The 13739-nt window shown below is 58.5% G+C and overlaps 1 protein-coding gene across 1 annotated transcript; it reads left to right on the top strand.

Annotated features, from left to right (window-relative positions):
- Positions 1-5802: 5802 nt before the first annotated feature.
- Positions 5803-12808, top strand: SLC25A47 (solute carrier family 25, member 47). The gene is made up of 6 exons (XM_011991639.1): positions 5803-5902; positions 8268-8311; positions 8635-8706; positions 9689-9871; positions 11226-11544; positions 11860-12808. The coding sequence occupies exons 1-6, from the start codon at positions 5875-5877 to the stop codon at positions 12138-12140; spliced, it is 927 nt and encodes a 308-aa protein (XP_011847029.1). The 5' UTR covers positions 5803-5874; the 3' UTR covers positions 12141-12808.
- The last annotated feature ends 931 nt before the right edge of the window (positions 12809-13739 follow it).

Here is a 13739-nt window from a genome sequence, read left to right as displayed (position 1 = left end):
AAAAAAATGCTGGGCGCGGTGGCTCACGCCTGTAATCCCAGCACTTTGGGAGGTGGAGGCAGGCGGATCACGAGGTCAGGAGTTCGGGACCATTCTGGCTAACACGGTAAAACCCCATCTCTACTAAAAATACAAAAAATTAGCCAAGCGTGATGGCGGCGCCTATAGTCTCAGCTACTCGGGAGGCTGAGGCAGGAGAATGGCGTGAACCCGGGAGGCAGAAAAAAAAAATTAGCCAGGCATGACAGCAGGTGCCTGTGATCTCAGCTACTTGGGAGGCTGAGGCAGGAGAATCGCTTGAACCGGGGAGGTGGCGTTTGCAGTGAGCCGAGATAGCGCCACTAAACTCCAGCCTGGGCAACACAGTGAGACTATCTCAAAAAAAAAGAACGAGGAAAAGAAAGGAAAGGAAAGGCTAGTGCTGGCGGGATCGCTGCAGGTGGGTCCTCAGGCTGAGTGGTGGGACTTTCACTTTCCGTGCTGGCTCCATCACTTCTGTGTGGATTAAAATAATCATAACCTGTAGTTATTCCTTTCGTTATAAAAATAAAAGAGTATTTTAGAATGTGTGGCCCAGCCAGCAGGGCCGGCAGGCTCCCTCCCGAAGCCCTCGGCCGAGTGCGGCTTGGTTGCTTGGGCTACGTCTGCCGCCCCCTAGGGGACAACGCAGCCTTCCCGCAAGGGCAGCCCGGGCCGCGCACAGCGTGGGCTCAGGCGCCGGTGGAGGAGACCTGCAGGCAGCCTGGCTCTCCTAGCAGTCACCATGCCTGTCGGAGGAGCAGCCGGCTGGCTCCAGTGGACTCTCCCAGGCTCTGCCTCCTGCCGTCCGCAGAAGACTCCAGGTCCATCGACTGCTGGAAAATTCAAGACCCAGAGAGGTCATGCCACCGGCCCAGGGTAGCACAGCTGGGAGAGGCAGAGCCCCGGGCCAGACCCTAGGCTGAGGGCTCCTCCCCTCCACCAGGCAGGATCGATGAGGCCTGGAAGGAGGCTGGGCAAGGTATAAGCAGCTTCATTCTTGTTCACTGTTCTTTTACTACTTATTTTTATTTTTATTTTTGAGACAGGAGCCTTACTCCTTCACCCAGGCTGGAGTGCAGTGGCCCTTTTACTACTTTTTTTTTTTTTTCTTTTGAGACGGAGTCTCGCTCTGTTGCCCAGGCTGGACTGCAGTGGCACCGAGATGGAGTCTTGCTCTGTTGCCCAGGCTGGAGTGCAGTGGCGCCATCTGGGCTCACTGCAAGCTCCGCCTCCCGGGTTCACGCCATTCTCCTGCCTCACCCTCCCGAGTAACTGGGACTACAGGCGCCCGCCACCTCGCCCGGCTAATTTTTTGTATTTTTTAGTAGAAATGGGGTTTCACCGTGTTAGCCAGGATGGTCTCGATCTCCTGACCCCGTGATCCGCCCTCCTGACCTCGTGATCCGCCCTCCTCGGCCTCCCAAAGTGCTGGGATTACAGGCGTGAGCCACCGCACCCGGCCCCCTTTTACTGCTTGTTTAGTTTTTTGAGATGGGGTCTCACTCGCGATGTTGCCCAGGCTGTAGTGCGGTGGCTATTCACAGGCACAGTCCCACTACTGATTGGCACAGGGGTTTTGACTTGCTCCATTTCCAGCCTGGGCCGGTTCACCCCTCCTTAAGCAACCTGGTGGTCTCCCACTCCCGGGAGGTCACTATATGGATGCTGACTGTAGCGTATGGGACAATCAGCCCAGCGCACTACAGCCCAGAACTCCCGGGCTCAAGTCGTCCTCCCCCGCCAGACTCCTGAGTAGCTGGGACTACAGGCATGCGCCACCACACCCGGCTGCTACTTTTTATCACGGACTACAACAAAGGTCACATAGTCATCATCGTTCTCCTTTTCTTCCTTTCTTTTTTTGCCAGACAATGTTAAATTAAATTTCAGCCATCATGCCATTTTACCACCAGGTACTTCTGTTTGTATCTCTAAGAAATATAGGCATTTCCTCATAGAACTTTGGTGCCATTATTGCACCTAACAAGAATAATGATTGTTTAAAATCATCTAATGCCACCGGGTGCGGTGACTCATTCTTGTAATTCCAGCACTTTGGGAGGCTGACATGGGTGGATCACTTGAGGTCAGGAGTTTGAGACCAGCCTAGCCAACATAGTGAAACCCTATCTCTACCAAAAATACAAAAAAATTAGCTGGGCATGGTGGTACGCACCTATAATCCCAGCTACTCAAGAGGCAACTCACTGCAACCTCCTCCTCCTTGGTTCAAGGAGAATCACTTGACCCAGGAGATGGAGGTTGCAGTGAGCCAAGATTGCGCCACTGTACTCCAGCCTGAGCGACAGAGCGAGACTCCATCTAAAAAAATAAAAATAAAAAATAAAAAAGTAAGTAAAGTCATCTAATGCCATTGGCTATCTCCAGCTGAGGACACCTGGGAGTGCAGGGCCTCCAGGTGAACACCTTCGGGGAGGAGAAGGTGCTTGGTGGAAAGGATGGATGGGGTGATGGGGGCAGGTGGGTGACATCCTCTTGAAGTCCCTTTGATCTTTAGGGCCTGGCACAGTGAGGGTACTGAGGGTGTAGACTGACTGATGGCCTGTCCCAGATTCTGCAACACTGTCTCACGCCTTTCTTGTGGGGCCCCTGCCAGCCTGTCCATCCTTCCAGCCATCTGTCTTTCTGTCCATGCCTTCATTGCTCTACCCCTTCATCCAACCACTCGTCCCTCTGTCCATCGTCCACTCATCCGTCTGTCCAGCCCTCCTCCCATCCATCCATTTGTCTACCTGCCCATCCCTCCCTCCTCCATTTGTCTCCCATCCATCCATCTGTCTGTCCAGCCCTCCTCCATCCGTCCCTCCATCCCTCCATCCCTCCACCCATCCATCCATCCTTCCATCTGTTCACTGACTCATTTTCTCTCATACTTATTTACCTGGCTTCCCCAGTGCCCGCCTGTGCTGAGTGTCGTGGGTGTGGAGACAAACCCAGCAACACCCTGCCTACCCAAAGCCCACAGCTGAGTGGGGAGATGTTGAGACCTGCACGGAGCAGCCTAAATGGTGGGGTGGCCTGTTTTCTGTTTCTGCCTTGGAGAAGAGGGTCAAGCTAGGGCATGTTCATTCAGGAGACAAAGAGCAGGTAAAACCTGGCTGCGATGACTGAGAGAACAGGCTTGTCTCAAATGTCACCTTCTGGGGCCTCCCTAACACCCCCTGCAAGTCTCCCTCTCCCCAAGACCTTATTTCTCTCCTGGCACTTGCTGCCATTGGGGGTGCTCTGTATTTTGGCTGTTCATCTGTTGACTGGCTGTCCTCCTCCCTGAGCATAAGGTCCACCAGGGCAAGGGCTTTTTTTTTTTTTTTTTTTTTTTTGAGACAGAGTCTTGCTGTGTCTCCCAGGCTGGAGTGCAGTGGCCCAATCTCGGCTCACTGCAACCTCCGCCTCCCAGGTTCAAGCAATTCTCCTGCCTCAGCCTCCCAAGTAGCTGGGACTACAGGCGTCCACCACCACGCCTGGCTAACTTTTTGTATTTTTAGTAGAGACGAGGTTTCACCATATTGGCCAGGCTGGTCTCGAACTCCTGGCTTTGTGATCCACCCGCCTCGGCCTCCCGAGGTGCTGGGATTACAGGCGTGAGCCACTGCTCCTGGCCCAGGGCAAGGGTTTTTATCTGTTGTGTTTACTGATGTGTCTCAGTGCCTAAAACTCGACAGGCAGCCTTGGTTTCATGAGTAGAGGGCATGGGCAGGGCAGGCCGCTGTCCGTGGGGTGATGACACGGCTGGGGCTGTGCAGACGGACAGTGGTGAAGGGATCTGAATGTGAATTTAAGAGGTTGACACATAGGACTGGGGACTCTGGATGTGGGGTGGAGAGAGAGAGGTGTCCAGGGCAACTCCTGGACTTGTGGCTCAGGTGCTGTGGGTGACTGGCACTTGCTGCATTAGATGCTGTGCAGGAAACATGGATCTGAACGGTCCCTGTTCTGTCAGTTAGACACCATGCTTCAAACTCCCTCAGCACCCAAGGTACTGGCTTCTCGAGTGTAGCATCAGCAATCGAACCCAAGTCTCAGCTGTATTTGCCCTGCCCAGAACAGGCCAGTCACCTCCTTCTTTCCAGACTCTATGCTTCTGTTAATGCAGCCTTAGCATGTAGCTGGCCACTCTCACAGGGACATGCCCAGACCTTGCCCTGAGCAGTTGCAGATATGAGGCAGGTACTCTCTTCATTTCATGGATGCAAAAGTGGAGGCACGGAGTGGTCAAGGGGCTGGCCCATGGTCTCAACTATGAGTGGCAGAGTTGGGCTTTAAAGTCAGGCAGCCAGCTTCTAACCAGACGCTAAGCTTCATCCCCTTGAGGGCCAGGACTAGCATCAGGACTGGCCTTGGATGGGCCACTTACTGCCCTTTACCCTCTGCCATAGCAGCTGGCACTGCTAACCCTGTGTCTCCTACTTGCCTACAAACAGTTAGGCTGTCAGGGGGGCTGTCCCTCCGTCAACTCTCAGCCTGCTCAAGGCCAGCCTGCAGGTCTGGCCATTAGAGGACAGGAAAACAGGTAGACAAACAGCCTCCTGGCCCTGCCACCTGCCCCGAGGGCCACCCAGATGGGCTGCCTGGGTCTATGCGTCAACACTTGCCCCTCCCCTATCCTGCTGGCATTCCAGTCTGTGGGGCACTCATTTGGTCTGTTGCTTAGCAGCTGTGTGACTGAGGCACCTGCACAGCCTCCCTGAGCCTTGGTGTCCCCTGTGGAGATCTCACAGGGCTGCAGCGCAGGTCACATGTGGCATGCACTGAGTCGCCTTGAGAGCCCACTGGGGCCTCCCCAGGTGGGCCCTGAATATCCCAGAGGGTGGGTTGTGTGAGAGCATCTGGGGATCATATCCAGCCCTGCCGCCCTCGTGGCCTTAAACAAGCCCGCTTTCTGGGTCTCAGTGGCCCCATCTGTGAAATGGGCAGCACTAATGCTGTGCTGCCTCCCTTCTGAGGCGGTGAGGAGGATCCTAGAACCTGAGAGTGAGAGAAGCTTGGTGAACTGTAAGGTGGGGTGCACAGGTGAGGAGGTCCCTGTTTTTACAGTGCCCAGCAGACAGACGTAGCCTCTTAGTGGAGAGGTCTCCCCTTCAGGTGGGCCCCAGCCAGCTGGTTCAGAGGCTGAATCGGCAGAGCCTCTGTCCTTGGTTCATGCAGTCATGGGGGCCTGGTGAGGCAGCCCTGACCTTGGCCTCTGGGTCCGGGGAGACGCATTCCCATGGAGCAGACAGCAGGGAACCGGGGCAGCAGGAAGGGCGAGAACAGGTGGTGGGTGATGTTCCTGGGTTCAGGCCTGTTCCCCCGACCCCCTCCCTCCCTGACAACTGGAGCACCTTGAGGACAGGGACTGGCTGTCTTGCCTGGGTGTAGCGTCAGCAAAGGAAGTGTTTGTTGAGTGAGTAAGTGAGAGAGCTTTGCAAGTTTCCCGGGCAAGGGGTCCTGAGCAAATCCAAGGGAGTCAGGAAAGCCCAGGGGACAGAGTGAAGGCTTGAGCTTGGACCTGGAGGGCGGGAGCTGTCACAGCCCCATCTCTGGACCTCCCCAGGAGGTGTTTGGATGTGGTGGGGCAGTGACCCTGCTCCCTGGTGTCTGCCACCTCCTGCGCTCTCTTCTGTGCTTTCCTGACACCTGGGTCCCGAGGGCACTGGGACAAGGGTCCTGGGGGCAGGGGAGGGAGCCCAGCTGTGTGCCACGTGGCCTCAGCAGGCTTTGCTTCCGGTCCCCTCCCCTGCCACAGGTATTTAAGGTCTGAGAGGAGTCAGCTGGGAGCTGTTGAGGCCACCCCGGTGGCACCAGAGCCCTCTCAGGAAGGCAGACCCAGGACCTCCCCGCCACACCTTGTTCATGGATTTTGTTGCTGGAGCCATCGGAGGTAACAGACAGGATGGTGGGCTGTGCAGACACTGCTGCTCCTGGGGGTAGCAGGAGCTGAGGCCCAGGAAGGTGCTGGGCAGCAGGGGGGGTTTGAGGAGACCCCCAGCTCCCAGGATCTGCCAAGACCTGGTGTGGGCCATGGATGCCAGGAGCAGAGAGCAGGTTCCTGGGAGACTAAGGCTGGATGAGGGGTGCTGCAGGGCCTGGGGGGCTGCAATGGCCTGGGAGGCTCAGACAGGAGGCTGAGGGCAGGCTGGGGATGGGGCTGTGGTCCAGGCATGGAGGTCGCTCGGGAGGCAGAGCTAGGGAGGCTGGGAGTTCTTGGTGTGGGGAGGGGTGATTGAGTCACTGGAAGGGAAGGAAGACCCCAGGAGAGGATCGAGAGGGCGGGGAGATGGGTAGGGAAGATGGGGCCTGGTCCTGCAGCAGGTACTGGAACGGGCGGGCAGAGGACGGTAAGGGACCTGGCGAGCTGGCTCCACCTGCCCCGCTGGCTGTGTGTGCCTGGCTGGGCCTCCGGAACCTGCTTCTCAGGCCAGACTCTGCTGGGGAAACCGTTCTCCCTCCTGGGGAAGGGCTCCTGGTGAAAGACTGATTCAGTGAGATAACCAGGCCCTGGGACACGGGCTCAGCTCCATCCCGTGGGCTGTGGGGACTGTTTTGAGTGGGCACTCCTGGCCTTGCTGGTCTTGTGAAACAGCAGTGGGTGGCGTCAATACTTCTGGGAATAGCATGGGGGTTGGGAGAGCGGCCAAGCTCTGGGCCTGGGAGAAGGCAGGGTACCTGCCCCATTAACAGGCTTTCTTTTTCTTTTTTTTTCCTTGAGATGGAGTCTTGTTCTGTTGCCTAGGCTGTAATGTAGTGGCGTGATCTTGGCTCACTGCAACCTCTGCCTCCTGGGTTCAAGTGATTCTCCTGCCTCAGCCTCCCAAGTAGCTGGGACTATAGACATGCACCACCATGTCTGGCTAATTTTTGGGTTTTTAGTGGAGGCCGGGTTTTACCATGTTGGTCAGGCTGATCTCAAACTCCTGACCTCAAGTGATCTGCCCGCCTCAGCATCCCAAAGTGTTGGGATTGCAGGTGTGAGCCACTGCGCCCGGCCTCCATTAGCAGGCTTTCTGAGCCCCAGCTAGGTGCCAGCCTGGGGCCAGCCGCTCCCTTCCTCAGAGAAGTTACTGGACTTGCCTGAGGTCACACAGCTGGAAAGGGCTCCTGAGTCTGGCATCTTTCCTCTGAAGCCATGGGGAGGCCTAGGTAAAGGGCTGTCACTCTGTGCCTGGCCCTGGGTCATAGGGTGTCAGCCCTGGGCCATGTCCTTGGAGAACTCCAGTTCTGGAGGTGGCGGTGGCATACAACAGCAGCAAGGCCATATGACAAGGCCTCTGCTCAACATGTTCCAGGCACAGAGTCAGCCCAGAGTACAGAGGTCAGAGAGGGCTCCAGAGAGGAGGTGGTGTTGTGGCAGGGCTTTGATGGATGAGTAGGAGTTCTGTGAGGTGCATGAGGTGTACGGGAGGGTTAAGAAGGGTCATTCTCTCCAAGCCACTTGGTCTTTTGCCTTACTTCATTTATTCGCTTCATTCTTTCATCCCGCATATTTACTGAGTCCTGGGCCACAGTAAATAGGGTACAGTCCCCATGTGCCTATTGTCTTCCATTGGCCTTTACCACTGACCCTCAGGGGAGAGAATGGTCCCCCCAGGGACCAGCCTATTTCCTGTCTGACTTCCCTGTGTCAGTGCTGGGGCTTGGATGTTGAGGCCTGGCACCTGAAGCCTCTCTGCAAGGTGTGGACTCCCGGCCCTTTCTCTTCCACACGCACTTGTGATTCCTGGCAGTCCTGGCTCTTCACAAACCCCGGTGTGGGCTTGGGCTTCCCTCCTCCTGGCCTTTGCCCAGGCTGTGCCTCCCACTCCTTCCACCCACGCAGCCAAAACGCAGTTACTGCCTAGCTCACAGGCAAACCCTCCACGGACTGACGGCTCGAGGGCAAGGTCTGCCTGGCTCAGAGACAGGGCCCAGCCAGGGTTGGATCAGACATTCTCTCAGAACATGATGCCCGTGGGGAGGCCGGGCCATGTCTTTGGCCCAAGGCAGCGAGGATGAGGCAATCCCAGGCCAGGACTCAGGGAAGGGGAACTCGCTTGCAAAGGGCAGAAGTCACTCGGAGGTTCAGTTTCCTCATCTATAAAACGAGGGTGCCCTCAGGGGATGAGACCTGGTGCAGACCAGAAGGGCCAAACATGGGTCTGCCCTTGGGGGAGCCCAGTTGGTGTGCACCTGCTTCTTCTTCCCTGCAATGGGGCGGAACTGCTCGCTGGCCCCACTCTCCTCACCGTGGGCCTCTGCTTTCCTTCCAGGCGTCTGCGGTGTTGCTGTGGGCTACCCCCTGGACACGGTGAAGGTGTGGCAGCAGCCAGCCCCCCAACCATTCCAAGGCCCCTGCACCCATCCATGGCCAGAAGACTTTCCAGAATGCTAAACAGACCCACTCCTTTCCTGCTCAAATGCCTTCAGTGGCTCCCCATAGCCCCTGGGACTGTCAGTCCCACCTTCTCGCCTCTGCACCCCAGGTTTCTCATCTAACACAAGGCTCCCTGTCCCTGCTGTGCCCACAGTCCAGCATGGCTGGGACAATCAAGAGGGTGACTCTGCCCCTTCCCCAAGGCCTGCTGGCCTTGCCCTAGGCCTGGAGCTACTCCTTCCTGAAGCTCACTTCTCCCGCAGGTCAGGATCCAGACGGAGCCAAAGTACACAGGCATCTGGCACTGCATCCGGGATACGTATCACCGAGAGCGCGTAGGTCTGGGGCCAGGGTGTGGGCAGGGAGACAGGGAGGGGATGCTGGGCCTGCCTCCACTGCCCAGCAGGTGATGCTGGGCTCCCCACTGGGTCTCAGCTCTCTCACCTTCCACGTGGGAATAGTGCTGCCAATCTCGCGAGTTCCTCTGAGGACTGGAGCCAGTTCATCTGGCAGCTAGAGGGGCCTCAGAAGGAGGTTCCCACCTCCAGCAGAGGGTCTAGAGGTAGCATTCAGGCCTTTGAAGGTCAGAGGAGGGACCCATGCACTGCATTTCTGGCTCCTCCAGGCCAGGTGCCCCTTGAAGGCAGTGTTGGGTGGAGTCTTCAGGGTCTAGCTTAGAGACCTGTCCAGAGGCAGGACTTGGTGACATTCTCTAAAGTGAACTTGGGGCTTGGTGCAGGCCAGGAGCTAGCTTGTGAAAGCAGTAGAGGCATAACATGCTGTTAATAGTTCATTATCAGGCCAGGTGCGGTGGCTCACGCCTGTAATCCCAGCACTTTGGGAGGCCGAGGCAGGCGGATCACCTGTGGTCAGGAGTTCGAGACCAGCCTTGCCAACATGGTGAAACCCTGTCTTTACTGAAAATACAAAAATTAGCTGGAGGTGGTGAGCAGGCAGCTGCTCAGGAGGCTGAGGCAGGAGAATCGCTTGAACCTGGGAGGTGGAGGTTGCGGTGAGCTGAGATCTTGCCACAGCACTCCAGCCTGGGCAACAGAGTGAGACTCTGTCTCAAAAAAAAAAAAGAAAAAAAAAAGTTCATCATCATCAAGCAGCTGCGCTGGGTTTGGCCTGGTCCTCTGACTCTTCAGGTCTCCCCTCGTGACCTCCATCCTACAGCAGAGGAAACTGAGGCCCTGAGACTGTGAATGACCTTCCCGAGGCCCAACAGCAGAGTGCAGGGCGGGGCTGAGTGTGGGCTCCCTCGGTGGGCTCCTTCTTCTGGCGGGGCCCTGGCCTCACCTAGACCCTGTCTGCTAGGTGTGGGGCTTCTATCGCGGCCTCTCGCTTCCTGTGTGCACGGTGTCCCTGGTGTCCTCCGTGTCTTTCGGCACCTACCGCCACTGCCTGGCGCACATCTGCCAGCTCCGGTACAGCAGCCCTGACGCCAAGCCCTCCAAGGCCGACGTCGCGCTTTCGGGATATGCCTCCGGCCTCGTCCGCGTGAGTAGGGGCAGCCAGGGTGGGGAAGACCCAAGAGAGACTGCAGAATCTGCGAGGTTATCCACCCTGGCAGGTGGGGAAACTGAGGCTTGATGAGGGCAGACACTGGAGGCCATGCATGGAGCCAGGGGCTGTGGGAGAGGAACTGGCATCCCGCCCAGGCTGGGCCCAGAACCCCTGAGCAGTGCACAGATGAGGGGCTCACTGCTGTCCTGCCCAGCACGGCCCCCTGGAGAAGGGGGCTGTGACCAAAAAGACCCTCCCCGTCACGGTCAGAAGGTCACCTAGAAGCCACCATGGGGAGCTGAATAGGCAGGCCCCGGGCACTCATGGCTCCGGGCACAGAGATGCCTGAACACAGTGAGCTGTTGCTGGACGCGGGCATTTCTCCATCCTCAACTGTGCGTGGAGCACCTGCAGTGCCCGTCTGCCCTCAGGGAGCCCTGGCTCCCGCAGTGGGGACAGACTTCTGCACACGGTGACAGCACGGAGCCAGCTGGAGCAGCCCAGTGGCTGAAGGCCTGGCCCAGGGGTCCAGACCACCAGGCCCAGCTCTCAGCTCTGACTCTCAGGAGCTGAGCAACCTTGGGCAAGCAAGGGAGACTCCTGGAGCTTCTGTCTCTCCATCTGTAAGAGGCCTGATGAGAATTTAGTGAGATCATGAGGGTAAAGCCCCCAGCACACGTATGTGGAGTCCGACATGAATGAGTACCCACGAAGTGGCACCCAGTATGTCTAGTGATTTTTTTTTTTTTTTTTTTTTTTGAGACAGAGTCTTGCTCGGTTGCCTAGGCCAGAGTTTAGTGGCACCATCTCAGCTCACTGCAACCTCTGCCTCCCAGGTTCAAGCAATTCTCCTGCCTCAGCCTCCTGAGTAGCTGGGACTACAGGCGCCTGCCACCATGCTCGGCTAATTTTTGTATTTTTAGTAGAGATGGGGTTTCACCCATATCGGCCAGGCTGGTTTCAAACTCCTGATCTTGTGATCCGCCTGCCTTGACCTCCCAAAGTACTGGGATTACAGGCTTGAGCCGCTGCGCCCGGCCGTGATATTATTATTGCTGATACGTTATTAAATATGTTCTTGAACCTGGGTCACCGACATTTTCTTACCACCTCCCAGGAGAAGTCCGGCAGGCTGGCGCCTGGGAGAGATGTGGCTGCCGAGGAAGCATGAGCTTTGGTGGGCAGAGCTGGCTTTGGACCCCGTGGCCCCCAGCTCTGGGCCAGCCTGCAGGGTCTTGGGGCCCAACCCCCTGAGGTCATCGTGGGCAACATGAGGCCGGTGGGAGGCCAGGTCCAGGCTGTGGGCAGAGCCACAGGTGGCTGACCCCTGCCTCCTTCTCTGGTCCAGGTGTTCCTGACATCGCCCACTGAGGTGGCCAAAGTCCGCCTGCAGACACAGACACAGGCACAGAAGCAGCAGCGGCGGCTCTCGGCCTCGGGGCCCTCGGCTGTGCCCCCCGTGTGTCCTGCGCCCCCAGCCTGCCCAGAGCCCAAGTACCGCGGACCGCTTCACTGCCTGGCCACAGTAGCCCGCGAGGAGGGGCTGCGCGGCCTCTACAAGGGCAGCTCGGCCCTGCTGTTACGGGACGGCCACTCCTTTGCCACCTACTTCCTTTCCTACGCCATCCTCTGTGAGCGGCTCAGCCCCGCTGGCCACAGCCAGCCAGGTGAGCAGGGGCTGGAACCTGGCAGGGCGGGGAGCCCGGCGGGATGAGGACAAGGTGAGGTCTTGCTGCCCGCCAGTACCCGAGTGGGGGCTTGAACTCGGCTTCCTGCCTCCCAGGGTGGGCTCCTCAGTTCCCCCAACACCAAGAGTCAGCACAGAGTTGCTGTGTCAGCGTCAGTGTGTGGCTGTGGACAAGTTCCCTTCCCCTCTCCCAAGCCACTTGCAAATGAGGATGGGCCGGAAGAGTGAGTCCAGGGCACATTGCCCTGGGCGCCCCGATCAGGCTCCCAGTCAAGGCACTGTGGTCTCTCTGCAGATGTTCTGGGCGTGCTGGTGGCCGGGGGCTGTGCGGGAGTCCTGGCCTGGGCTGTGGCCACCCCCATGGACGTGATCAAGTCGAGACTGCAGGCAGATGGACAGGGCCAGAGGCGCTACCGGGGCCTCCTGCACTGTATGGTGACCAGCGTGCGGGAGGAGGGACCCCGGGTCCTTTTCAAGGGGCTGGTGCTCAACTGCTGCCGCGCCTTCCCTGTCAACATGGTGGTCTTTGTCGCCTATGAGGCGGTGCTGAGGCTCACCCAAGGTCTGCTCACATAGCTGGTCCCCACGCTCAGCGGCCCAGCCGCCGGCAGCTGCGGGAGGTTGTAGTGGCTGGAGGAGGCAAGGGGTAGTGTGGCTGGGGTTGGGACCCCACAGGGCCATTGCCCAGGAAAACGAGGAGCCTCCCTGCAGTGAGTCGGCCGAGGCCTGAGCTTGCCCTGCCCAGCTACTGACCTCAGGTCGAGGGGCCCGCCGGCCATCAGCCAGGGTTGTCCTGGGGTGGCAGGAGCCAGGGAGGAGTGGGCCTCTTTGATGAGGGCGTGTCGCATGGAGTCAGTTGTTCATCCCAGCTTCCCCGTGGCCCCCGCCTCCCATGTCTTTGGAGCAAACTTCCAGGGAGTCAGGTGTGTGCTCAGCCAACCTCTGTCCCATTCCCAGACCCTCGTCCCCACCACTGTTCTTGTCTTCATGAGCTGTCCCTTACAGGCAGGGGCTTCCCACAGGCTGGGGGCCTTGGGGCAGGGAGCATGAGCTGGGCTGGCCCACCATGACTGACGGCTCCCCCGGCCTGGCTTGTTCCCCACAGCAGGCTGCTCCCAGGGGTGCTGCCGGGACTGCCATGCCCACCTGGCAGGGGCCCGGGGTGGCCGTCCTCACCCGGTTAGGGAATTTGGGGTGAGGTTCCTCAGGAGCCCTCACTCTGCCTGTGGACGCTGGAAAGACCCCAAAGACTCTGCAAAGACCCCCAAAACGCTGCAAAGACCCCAAAGACTCTGTTGGGAACTGTTGTGAATAAAATGTTTCTGAGGATGTTCAGGGCTGTGGCTCCATGGCCGTGGGCTGACCGTTCCCTGCCTCCAGCAGCTTCGCACCCCGTGAGGCCTGCCCACCTATCCTGGGAGGTGCAGGGCCCTGGCCCTGTCCTGCTCGCTTCCTGCTGGACGAGCCCCCTCCAAACCCAAGCTGCCAGCGCTCCCACTGTGCAGATGGGCACACTGAAACACCGCCTGGCGCTCTGGCGGGCTCCACCCGCTCAGCCTTCTGGGTTGTGGGGCCTGGCCTATGGCGCCGAGTCCTGCTGCAGGGGGCTGTTCAGCAGGGTACTTGCTCTCCTCACCACCTCATCCCAAACCCACCCGCTTTCTGAGCGAAAGCTGGTTCCAGCCAGGCCCTCCCACCCGCCCTGTGTGGGAGGGTGCCGGGCACCTTGCACAGCTCACCACAGCCACCGGATGCCAGGCGAGCAGACAGCTCCAAGAGGGAGGGGGCCTTGCCTGCAGTCACGCATCAGGAGGGGTGGGTGGACTGCAGCCCGTGCTTCTGAGGCTCCAGCACCCTCCTCCTGGTATCAATCATGTGGCTTCCACTGATGGGGGCTATCAGGGGCTAGGGTTGGCAGGTCCAGCGTGAAGCCATCGGGTCTCCACCACAGCAGCCCTCTGGCAGGGCTGGAGGCCACCTGCATTGACTATAGTCACTCAGGGACACCGACCTTGACTGTGTCTGTGCACTGAACGCTGTCCTCTGCTCTGCCGAACAGAACTCTTCTGCTCCCAGAATAAGGGGTGGACCCCCCTTCCTGGGTCTGCTCCTGTTATGCCAGTCCCCATATGTGTGGTGCTGTGGACACCTGATCTGATGCCCTGTGCCCCGTGC

Source organism: Mandrillus leucophaeus, unplaced genomic scaffold (genome assembly GCF_000951045.1).
Source record: "Mandrillus leucophaeus isolate KB7577 unplaced genomic scaffold, Mleu.le_1.0 Scaffold4, whole genome shotgun sequence".
Classification (NCBI taxonomy): Eukaryota; Metazoa; Chordata; class Mammalia; order Primates; family Cercopithecidae; genus Mandrillus; species Mandrillus leucophaeus.
This window is presented reverse-complemented; position numbering and strand designations above follow the sequence as displayed.

What these genes read in the sequence shown, in the direction of transcription:
- SLC25A47 (XM_011991639.1), top strand. Translation starts at nt 5,875, where the DNA reads ATGGATTTTGTTGCTGGAGCCATCGGAG. An exon ending in ATGCCTCCGGCCTCGTCCGC is followed by an intron (nt 9,872 to 11,225) that starts GTGAGTAGGGGC and finishes TCTCTGGTCCAG; the next exon opens with GTGTTCCTGACATCGCCCAC. An exon ending in CGCTGGCCACAGCCAGCCAG is followed by an intron (nt 11,545 to 11,859) that starts GTGAGCAGGGGC and finishes GTCTCTCTGCAG; the next exon opens with ATGTTCTGGGCGTGCTGGTG.